Below are 12,199 nucleotides of genomic sequence, written 5' to 3'. Positions count from 1 at the left end.
CGCACACTGCTCGACTGCGCACACTGCTCGACTGTGGATCACTTCTACTATCCTTTTTGTAGGTGGGTGTGACCTGTACTTTTTTCCAAGAACTGGGTACGATTTTTTGTTCGAGGGATCTACAATAGATTATAGATGTAAGAGGGGCTAACTCAGCCACAAATTCGGTATAGAATCTGATGGGGATTCAATCAGGTCCTGGAGCTTTGTTCAGTTTTAAGGATTTCAGCTGTTTCTCAACACCACTGACATTAGTTCTTATTTAATTCATCTTTTTAGTGGTACAAGGATTAAATTGGAGCAATTCTTCTGGTTTTTTTTTTTTTTTTTTTTTTTTTTTTTTTTTTTTTTTTTTTGTAAAGGAACATTTGAAAATGGAGTTACGTGTTTCAACTTTTGCTTTGCAACCGTTAATTTCGGTTCTTATCTCATTTGCCAGGGACTGGACACTAACTTTGATGCCATTAACAACCTCTACATACAATCAGAATTTCTTTTGATTTTGTGAAAGATCAGTTGACAAGATTCTGCTATGGTGGTCATTAAAGGCTTCATGCATTGCTCTCTTGACAGACAAATGCATTTCATCCAGCATCTACCAAGTGAGGTAGCGCACTGGTTAGCACACTGGACTTGCATTCAGGAGGATGACGGTTCAGACCGCATCCAGTCATCCTTATTTAGATTTTCTGTGATTTCCCTAAATCGATGAAGGCAAATGCTGGGATGATTCCTTCAAAAAAGGGCACGCCCACTTTCCTTCTCTAATCTGAGCTTGTGTTCTGTCTGTAATTACCTCGCTGTCAATGGGATGTTAAAAAACTAATCCCCTTGTCCTCCCTCTCTCATTTAGAATCTCTCTATATGTAGCCCTATGCTTTTTTTACAGCTGTCATGCAGTAATCTCTGTTTCTTTAAAAGTTTCTTTACAGTGACTGTACGCAACGGAGGCCCCACCCATTATGAACTGTTCTGCTGGGTACATATCTATCCAGTGCATGATCAACTATTCTTTTAAACACGAGCATTAGTTGCTCTTCATGCTCCTGCCCTGTGCTAAAAGTTTCAAGTTCCCCATTGTGATATGACACTACTGTTTTTCTTTTTTTATCTTTTTGCTTGTCTTAACTGTTCTTTCTACTTTTATAATCACTGTTTCCATAACCGTGTCGTGGTCACTGATACCAGTTTCAATGTGGATGTCCTTAAAGAGGTCAGGTCTATTTGTTTCCATTAGATCAATATATTTTCATCGTGAGTGGGGTTCTGAAGTACCTATTCTGTCATTTTCAGAGAAGGCATTTAGTAGTTTTTCACAGGATGTATTATCATGCTCGCCACTAACAAAATTGTAGTTTTCCCAATTGATTGATGGATGGTTAAAGTCACCACCAATGATAACAGTATGATTGGAGAACTTACGTGGTGTGTGTGTGTGTGTGTGTGTGTGTGTGTGTGTGTGTGTGTGTGTGTGTGTGTGTGTGTGTGTGTGTGTGTGTGTGCTGGGAAATAGGATCCAATTATCATTTTACGCCCACGCCTGATACTGAGTCTACTGAGTCTTGCCCAAACATTCTCACATGCAGCTTCAATTTCTCTCTCAGTGGATTTGAGTTTCTTGTCTACTGCAACAAATATATCACCTCCATTTCCCATTTGCCTATCCTTTCAATATAAGCTTAAATTTTCCCCAAAAATATCACTGCTATTAATTTCAGGTCTCAACCAGCTTTGTGTACCTAATATTATGAGAGTTTCACTGCTTTTTAGGAGTGCTACAAACTCTGACACTTTATTGTGAATGTTTCGGCAGTTTACCTATAGGAGTTTAATACTCGCACCTGTGGGAGGCATTTCCTTAGGTCCTACACTGATACTTTAGAGTTTCCTATGGCTATCATTATCTGGATTGGATGGAGAGTCACCTAATGCAAAAAATTCTTGTGTGCACCCCACACACAGTCAGCTACCTGAGTAGCAGCCTCTGATGTGCAGTGTACACCTGACCCATTTAGGGAGACCCTACAGTTCTATGGTGCAAGTCCAGGAAGTCGCAGCCTATCTTTTCACAGAACCTTCGAAGTCTCTGGTTCAGTCGTTCCACTCAACTCGGAACCAAAGGGCCTATCAGTTCTGGGGACAGTGCTGCAAATTCTGAGTTTCTTTGAAATTCCATCGACAAGGCTGGTCTTGTCAACCTTCTCTGCCAGTCGCTAGAATTATTTTGATTTCATTTGATTTGATTTATTACTCATTTAGAGACCTGTTGCCTTACATTTTATAACAGGTTGTTCATTTTACAGATTTTCAAGTAATTACAAAACATATTCCTTATTACAAACAGCGATTATTGTTTTCAGCAGTTACAATGAAACTAATAATAATTTAAAAATACATTAGAAATTGAAAGAAAAAACACAAAAAAATTGAAATTTTAAGAAGATATGATGATAGATGAGAGGAAAGACGGATAGAAAGAAGGAGAGCAATGATACCCTATCTTAGCCAGCCTGGTGTGAAAGCCTTGGAACTACTTTGAGCCTTGCAGTCCCGATTTGCTACTAAAGTTTAATTTACGGATTAATATTTCTGAACTCTATTTACAAAAACACTAACTATTATGTACATTGTGGAAAGCGCAGTGGTGTGTCAGTGTAAAGTATGTTATTTCTTGGGATTATTAATTAACCTGCGGTTTCCTATATTGTGTGTCTTGAATTTTACCTTTTATGTTACTTTTATACTAAGTGTTCAGTTGCAAATATTACAGCCCAATTGAGGTGTAATGACCTCGGGATGGATATGCCTGCTGTTTATACATTTCCAGCAGCCTATAAAGGCTAGCATTTTAGCTGGTGTGATGTATTACAGGCAAATGAACAAATAACTTTAAATTAAGCCTGCTGATTATCTTTTAATCTGTTGACCTAAAAATTTGACCTAAGAAGTGCTAATTTCGTATATGAATTGAAGCAAATACACAAAATAAGATGTCTATTAATGCAACAGAAAAACCTGCGGTGAAAATTTGTAGTTACCTAAAACTTTTTGAGGTTAATATAGCTGTTAGCAAACTTGAAAGCGGAGTGAATTTATGATAAATGGAGACAATGTATAAGGAAAACTAGATGTAACACAATGTGTTAGTTAGAATACTGCTACAGTAACTAAATCACAAACACCGATTTAATACAAATTATATTGCGTACAGGACAATGAGAGCTTCTGAAAATTCTCGAAAATGCTCATTTATTTGTGTTGGTATACAGCTAAATTCAGGGGTGGTCTATTCCTTGACAGTAATGATCAACCACAAACACTGATTTGCCAAGTTACATATCCAAGATGCTCATACTGTCAACTTACGAAAATATAGTTTTGTAAGTGTCCTAAAATTCTCAAAAATAGAATATTTCTCAAGTAATTATAAAATGAAATTAGAGAATGATTGTTTTGAAAAAATCTAGGCGTACTGTTCTCAAAAATTTTAAAAGAGCACAAGTAAGTTTAAGCCTACAATTGATAACAGTACGATTTTATGACAGCACTCGTGAATGTTTTAAATTTCACAAGTTACCACAGTACAAATGGATATTGATACAATCAGTGAAAGATTATACATAAGCAAATGTGAACAGTCAAATATGCAAATCTAAAACTTCAAATTGGTGCACGAATATTGTACATGCGGTCTCACACAAAGGAAAATTCTGAACTTTACTTTTATATATAAATAAATATATGAATTGTACGGATTTTTCACTTAGCTGTTTCTGTGCTGACTTCCACACAGGCATGCCGAAGAAGAAACTGTAGCCTTAGTTTATCTCAATCAGTATCACTATAATGTGCAGCTAACAATATTTCATTGATTAATCACCAGGATAATTTAAAAATGTGGGAAGATGCTATTAAATCAGTGCAGGTTTTTAATACCTTCCAGGAAAGACAGAATTACTGACTTTCAGTGATACAAAATTAAAGTATTGAACTGGAATTAGAAAATTAGGGTATATGTTAACCTTCAGCTTGTGGGTGAGCAAGTGATTGCATCTGAACACGAAGAAAACACAAATTACATATGAAGAAAATTAGTGGAGGAATCCAAAGAGAGAGATATGGAGATAAGTGTTGGGAGGGGGGGGGGGGGAAGAGAAGAGAGAGAGAGAGAGAGAGAGAGAGAGAGAGAGGTAAAGCTATTCACTCACACAAGAAAGCACACCACACACTGATATGACTACCAACTCTGCTCTGGCCAGAGCTGTCCAAGTTGGCAGTCATGTGTGCGTGAGGAGTGTGTGTGTGTGTGTGTGTGTGTGTGTGTGTGTGTGTGTGTGTGTGTGTGTGTGCGCGCGAGTGAGAGGGAGAGAGTGGATGGTATGTGTTTCTGTTTTTCTGGCAAAGACTGTAACAAAAAGCTTGTGTGTAAGTGTCTTTTGATTTAAGGTGTCATCTGTACAGTAAGTAGCAATCTACCTTTTCATATATTGTTGATATTCCTACATGGAGTTTCCATTGTTAAAAAAAAGAGGATATATATTGTCATGAGTAAGGAAGGACATGATTCAAAGACATACAAGGGAATTACTAAGAACAGATACGCCTTTGGTGTGGCGCTTAGGAATGAAACAACTATAATGGTATGGTCATACAAGATGTAGGGGGAATACCTCTGAAAGTATGAGTATGGTGATCTCTAAGAAGGCAGAAAGAAGGTAGACCTAGTAAAGGCTAGAATGCAGTAATTGTAGAGGCCATGCAAGAAAGACAACTGACAGAAGTTACTTATATAGATCATGATTTGTGGAGACTAGATTATGGTAGATTGCAGAGGACCTTATGATACAACCACTGCAATATTATATAATTTATTTAGTGCTTGTGTTTTCAAACTGATGTATATTTGTGCATATGCAGCACTTTATTTTTCAGTATAATTTGTATTTTTTTCTTTTTTAATAACAACAAGGAGCATTTAATTTATAGTGCTGTCTGTAATGTGCACTTAGCTATTTATTAGAACATGTTTTCTGCCACTCTCTCTTCTTTGTCTTGTCTTGCTGTCAGTCTTAACTCAAGGGCCAAGAAAACCTTCTTATTTAATAACAATGACTGAACTCTCCATCTGTGTTTGGCAGAACATGTTAATATTAAATAGGAAACTCTTATCAATGTTCTGCAAAATAATATTTAGTTGGTCACAAACCAGGTTTCAGCTTCTTGGGCCATAGTGTGGAGATAGCTGAATGTCACGGACAAAGATAAAATGACATGTGACTTACACAGATATTATTTATACAGAAGACATGAAGTCTTGACATGTAGGGTGTTTACTTAGAAAAGTATTAGATATAATTTATTTTTTGTGTCATTCAGAAATAGCTAAGGCCTCCATTAACAATAAAGGAAACATAAAGTTTTTTGTGTGGAGATACATTCTACAACTGATAAATAAATAAAGCTGAATTTACAGGTTTAATCCAATATTTGTATAACTTAAACTTAATTTAAATTCATAATTATTTTTCATCAGTTATTAAAGGTAGCCCCACATAAAAAACTTTGTTTCCTTTTTTAGTTAATGCAGCTATTTCTGCATATCAAAAAAATAAATAAAATAAAATAAAGATGTAATTCTTTCTTACGTGAATACTCTACATATCCTCGTTTTTGTATATTTTGTATCTTTTTTTTTATATAAATAATATCTACGTAAGTATAGTAAGGAAAGTTCTACCAGGATGTAAATAATTTAGGGGTAAAGGAGATAAAGGAGACCACTCACAGACTAGCCAAAACATTGAGTCATCAACATGTGCACACACAAAAGAATGCACATCATTTTATCTGTGTTCACAACATCAGTTGTCACATAACAATGGCATAAGAAGAGGAAAGCTGGTTTGTGACCAAATAAATATCATTTTGAAGTACAGTAAGAAGTGTTCCTATTTAATATTATTTTTCTTATTTTATATATATGAATAAACCAATTTCTTCCAACTCTGTGCTCTATTTTGATAGATAAAGGGACCACTCTCCTATAATCTCTCGCCCCCCCTCCCTCCCTCCCACCTGCCCTCCCTCCCTCCCTCCCACCTGCCCTCCCTCCCAACTGCCCCTGCCCTCCTCCCCTCCCTCCCTCCCACCCACCTGCCGTCCCTTCCTATATAGATTAAGATAAGTGTGAAGTAAAGACAACTATAATTGTATGAATAAATTTCATAGTTACAGTTAATATTTTGTTATATTCTCTTAGGAATAAAACATTCATTATTTAACTGGTACCTTATCTTTTTGTTCAGACAGAGTCGTATGCATAAACGGCGTGTGGATCTTTTGGAATCAGTCTTACAACAGCTAAATCCACAGTACTATATGCTTGTATGTAGACAGCTGTGGTATGAATTAGCACTTACTTACTCTGATATACTTGACATAAAACTGGAACGATTACAAGCAAGTGATAGTCGGCCAACACCACATGCTCTGCGCAAGATCAATCACTTGGCTTCTAGCAGTATTGCCAACTTTACTCATTTCCTGGACTCACTTAAGGATCCTAGGCAAGTATCTTAGAAATTTACATTCTGTCTCCCTATTTATATATTATTTTGTTCAGCAGGAAAAAATGTCAGCCTGTCAGGTTTACATTAGTTAAATATTGTATGTGTACTTTGTTTTAGACTACAACAGGCTAGATGCCAATAAAAATTAGATGTTTTAGACTGCAACAGGCTAGATGCCAATAAAATTGCATGTAGACTAATGGTAGCAAAGAGAAAAGTTGTGAAAAGGTGGTTTGCAGCAGTGAAAAAGGAAAGTAATCATGGATATAAATAAAAATACATTAAACGAAAAGGAATAATTTCTCATCAATTTTTTGCATTATTAATTATGAAAGACATACAAACTTCCAACAAGAATGGGGAAACCACACAAATTAAAATTAAAATTGCTGTTTAAAGCATAGATAATAAAAGAAAAATGTATGTCACCTGGTTGAGGAAGATCAGCTATGGAAAATTCGAAGGTGTTGGGGAGGAAAACAGAGAGAAGTAAAAGGATCTATAGTGTCTAAACAGTTTTGAGGAGTGGTAATAATGATTTTAATAGTTGGCATGAGAGAAGGATGAAGCAGAAAATTTGGTTCGCATACTTACATTTGCAGTATTTACACTGGTTTTAAATAATCTAAATTTACAGAATGTATTAAGCAGGCACTTAACACTACATCCTACGCCCTTTATGGTGTTTTAAATGCCAGGATTTCTCTCTCTCTCTCTCTCTCTCTCTCTCTCTCTCTCTCTCTCTCTCTCTCTCTCTCTCTCACACACACACACACACACACACACACACACACACACACCACAGTGCCATATAAATGTCGGACAACATCCCATTGCATCCTTGGTGATTTTGGTTTATTGGGCATCAGGCCATGGTCCAAGACATCTTTCTGTGCTTAATGTTCCATCTCTTAATGCTATCATTGTCTGGGAAATATGGAAATGGCAGTAGGAGGTCATGCACTAGGACCACAGTGCTTCCAAATCTGTTTCTCCAATACTGTTGTTCTATCAGGGTCATATCATTACAGTGCTAGGATGTATGGAGAAAACATAGAAATTCAAAACGAAAACCAAATTTAACAAAAGAGGACAAGGATTGATATTAGACAGTTTGTGGTCCTTAGTGTTAAATAAAGCAAATAGTACCAATCCTTCCTCTCACACGTCAGCATGACTGTGATCTTAAGCAGCCATCTAATAACTTCATGATACAACTGTTGTGTGGATACATATAAACAGTTTAACTTTGTTGGCTTATTTAAGTTTGAACCTGCAGTCTTAGTCTTCATAGCCTTTGATGATGTCGACAACATTAGCAGATGAAGTGTTAGGGACAGAAACATACCCTGGACCTCAGTACAATGCCCATAAAACAGAAATCACCCAGGATTCAAATAATGCCTGTAAGCCTACATTGTATGATTATGTAGATGATGCCATTGTGTGTTAATTGTGGTGAGAGCCTTGCTGTCTGTAAGCAAGACCATTTGGTTACTTGGAGGAGGAAAGAGGATTCAGGAAACTAATCAGATGTATACCATCTGGTGAAGGGAGTTTGTTGTTTAAGGCAAGAGTGCCTGCCTTTTGAACATCACTTACTGTTACAGTGAAGAAATGGTACACACAATGTGTGTGTAAAAATCTGTACCTAGAAATGTGTATATGAAAGTACACCAACCACAATAGAGGCCAGCTCCAGTGAGCAGCTGGAAAATCCTATACTTGGCATAAGTGCATAGCAATCTACATATGTCTACACAGCAGTCAGAGAAGCATGAATCTCGTAGTATATCTGCAACAGACTGCATCAAATCTTCAGCAGTTGCCACTACAGTTCTCACTTTCTACTGTGTAACAGTTTGCTTCTTCTACCTAATGCCACATAAGGCTTTGATGCTGGTGCTCGCCTTGAGTCACAATTCCCTTGTCCAATACTAATTATTTCTGCCATATATTTCACTGTAGATATTGTATTTGAGGGCGTTTCATGAATGTTGTTTTCTGATTTTGCTTTAACACTAAATTCTCTAATGATTTTACTCCTTGTCAGAAAAATTCCAGGACAGATATTATTATTATTATTATTATTATTATTATTATTATTATTATTATTATTATTTTTCATTTCTGAGTTTACACTACTAAGGGGGATCAAATGGTGTTTTTATGTTACCTGATATGTATGCATCCTTGAAATGACCTTCTCCATGTTTCTGTGCAAACTCACTAGGTGGCAGGGCTGTGCTTAGGATCACATTTGTTTGGGTTTTTGACACATTAGTTATCATGACACAGTGGATGCTGATTGTATGCAAAGAACAAACATTAAGTAAGTTCTGCATTAAGCTTGGAAAGACTTCTAGTGAAACATTAAGCAAGTATATGCAAGTTAGGCACTTTCAAGAAGCCGCATTTTCAAGTGGCTCAGAAGGTTTCATGGAGGCAGAGATTCAGTGTAAGACAATCCCGGAGCTGGTCACTCGTCTACAGAACTTACAGATGCAGACGTGGAGTGTGCAAGGCAGTTATTGCAAGAAGAACATCATGCAACTGTCTGTGCGATACCAGAAGAATGTAATTGATGTGTGTCTTAAGATTTTACGTGAAGATTTAGGTAAACAGAAACTTAATGCAAAACTCATCCCTCAGACACCAACAAACAAACAGAAAGAGGAAAGATGAAGGATTTCTGATGAACTACTGGATAGAGCCAGGCATGATCCCAAATTTATATCAAAGATAATTGCTGGTATGGAGGTGGTGCTACCAGTAAGTCCCTCACACCAAGCATCAGAGTGTTGAATGGCGGAGTCCTGGATCACCAATTTCAAAAAAAGTAAGATGACAGCCTTGTAGAACAAAGACAATGTTGGTCGCAATCTTTGATAGTAAAGGATTAGTTCGCCATCTTTCTCCAGTTTAAACAGTGAACGAAACTCTTTACATCAAAGTCTTGAAATGTTTGTGACAAGCAATTTGTTGTTGCTGCCCTGATTTGTGGCATTCTCAGGACAGGTTCTTAATGCAGTACAATGCAAGACCCCGTAATGCTTCATCTGTTACTCGGTATCTGGCCAGACATTCTGTCATTGCCATTCCTCATCCACCATATTCACCTGACCTCTCGCCTTGCAATTTTTTCTTGTTTCCGTGAGTGGAAAGGCAACTGAAAGGAAAACTTCATCAAGATATCACATACATCTCACAGGCTGTGACAAATGAGCTTAGAAGCATCGCCTTTAAAAATTTCTGTTCTTGCTTCAAAGACCTCCAGAAACACTGGCAGCTGTGTATAGGTAGCCAAGGGGACTACTTCAACAGGAGCTGGGATCATTACTTGGTAAGTGCAATTTTCTGTTTTTTTTTCCCCCACCCTTTTTAAGTAATGGATGGATTAATATTATTTTCTACTATTCAGGAATCTTTTCTGTTTTCCAAATGTTCTCAAAAGCAAGTGTGTGTGTATCCTATAATCATTGGTTCTGGACATTTCAATAATTGTTCTGTATAGATAGTATTCATCACTAACTTTTTCGTTGTTGTTGAATGTATTGGTGGCTTCATGAATTTCTTGCACTATTGGCAGGAAATGTTCCTCAGAATATTCAGGTGCTGCTAAAAATTGTAATTTAACTGTTGGAACTAGACAGTTCAAGAGCCTGTCAAAAGAATTTGCTGATATTTCACAATTTTCCTGGTTATATAACCATATTTTGCTATTTTCAACTTTGAAACAAATACTTGGTACTTGACATCTTTTAAGCATGTGTTTGAAAGTATGGTAAAAACTTCTGGTATTATTTTTGGTGGAATTTTTCTTGGATTGTTATAAATTGAGATTTTTTAAATTTTGTTTCATTTTCTATTTTTTGGATTACTTTCAATGTTTTTTTTATTTGCTGTCTGAAATGTTCAAGGTGTTTTTATCTTTATTTTTTTAAAAAAAGCTTTCCCTCTTTCCATTTTTGAGCCCGTTTTTATAGAGCTTCTTCACACTCTTCATTCCATTATGTCATTTTATTCTTAGTCAGTCTTAAGGTATCTCTGCCACTTTGGTAATTTGTACATGGAGTTCATGCCAGTCACCTTTCTTAGCTGACTAAATTTCTTCTTTAAATTTTTCTCAGTTTTCTTTTGCATACTGCTCTACTGGAGTTGTATTTGATAACTTTCTGGGTCTTCTTTTTTATGTCATATGGGAGAAAATGTATTTTAACCATAGCCAGATAAAGACATGAAATAAATTCTGTTTCTGATTGCTTTAACACTGATTATTTCCTTGAAATTCCTTACGAATATTGATGTGGGGTCCAGCTGAAATTCTCGTGGATTTGTAGTTTCTTGGTAGTTTGCAAAAATTCATGGACATTACTTCTAATTGGAGCATATTACTCATGTTGATCAGTCTTTTACCATTTCTGTTTGTTCTTAAGTGTGCTGTATATTTGCCTACAATATCCTTAAATTTATTTTACTTCCCAACTTGTGCACTGAAGTTGCCAAGAAGTATATTATTGTTGTTTTTATATATGGTGGAGACTTCAGATTTTAGAAAATACCAAAACTGGTTTACTTTCTGCAAATTTCATCTGTTATCTTCATTTATATGTTCATTCAGTTTATAAGGGTATAGCTTTTATTCTTGCCATATGTTGTGATTTTGACTTAATATTTGTTGTTCTGTCTACAGATTTTTTGTTTTGTTTGCAGAAAATGTTGACTCAACCATTTGCATGTTTTCCATTATTTGCACTGCTGGCTTCCCTTTATAAATTCTGTAAAGTTGTGTATCAACTACATTCTTATCTAAGAGTCTAAAATTTGTAAATGATTCTTCTGCAGAAATGATTCCATTTCCTTTTGTTTTACAGTTTTCAGAAGAGAACTTATATTTAATGTTCCAAACCTCTCTTCGAACTTAAAGGCATTTCAATACACTCCACTTCTTATGTGCTGCGAATGTTGAGGCTGCCCAGAAACCTAGATCCCAATGCATTACAAATGTAGTGGTGGATTCATCATTTGTGGCAGTGCATCCCTGATGTAAACTTTACATTTTGTAAATTGTGAATTCCCATAATAAGACCAGGTTGCGAGCCTGGAATTTTATTGATTTAGCCACCATTGACTCATGGAATAGTTGCTGCTGAGGTACCACCACTAACATGTGGCACTGTCATACCCTCTGTCTAAATAGCCTTGGACAACAGGATACATTTTTCAACAGATTTGCCATTTCAGAGTTCATATTCTCCACCTTTGCTACCATTGAAGTCTTCACTGTAACCATTGGAAGGTGCCGTTACCTGGTACTATAAGCCAGGCCAAATGAATCAGCATTTTTTAAAAGACATGTTACTGCTTTTCTTTTGGCTTCTAACAATCAACTTTGAAGCCCTTAGGACCCAGGTCTATGGAGACAGTGTTAAATAGAAATATAATTTGGTGCAGAGAATCCAGGTCCTTGGAGAGAGTGTTAAATAGAAATGTTTTTTGGTGCAGAAAAGGTGTGTGACTTTAACTTGGAGGCACAATATACTGGACAGCCCCATCAACGTAGGTTGCTTGGGCCTTCCTATCACAACCCTTTTTTCAACATTGAGTTCATTAAGCTCTGTCATTCATTC

General features: G+C 36.4%; 1 protein-coding gene across 1 annotated transcript in view; it reads left to right on the top strand.

The window, feature by feature from the left end:
* Positions 1-12,199, top strand: part of LOC126194835 (KIF-binding protein) — a 107,376-nt gene that overhangs the window by 57,199 nt on the left and 37,978 nt on the right. Inside the window, exon 4 of the mRNA XM_049933171.1 lies at positions 6,306-6,566. Within this exon, the coding sequence (XP_049789128.1) occupies positions 6,306-6,566 (261 nt within the window). The remainder of the gene's footprint in view (positions 1-6,305; positions 6,567-12,199) is intronic.

Source organism: Schistocerca nitens, chromosome 7 (genome assembly GCF_023898315.1).
Source record: "Schistocerca nitens isolate TAMUIC-IGC-003100 chromosome 7, iqSchNite1.1, whole genome shotgun sequence".
NCBI classification, from domain to species: Eukaryota; Metazoa; Arthropoda; class Insecta; order Orthoptera; family Acrididae; genus Schistocerca; species Schistocerca nitens.
The sequence above is the reverse complement of the archived record's forward strand: the minus strand, read 5'-3'. Positions and strand labels throughout refer to the sequence as shown.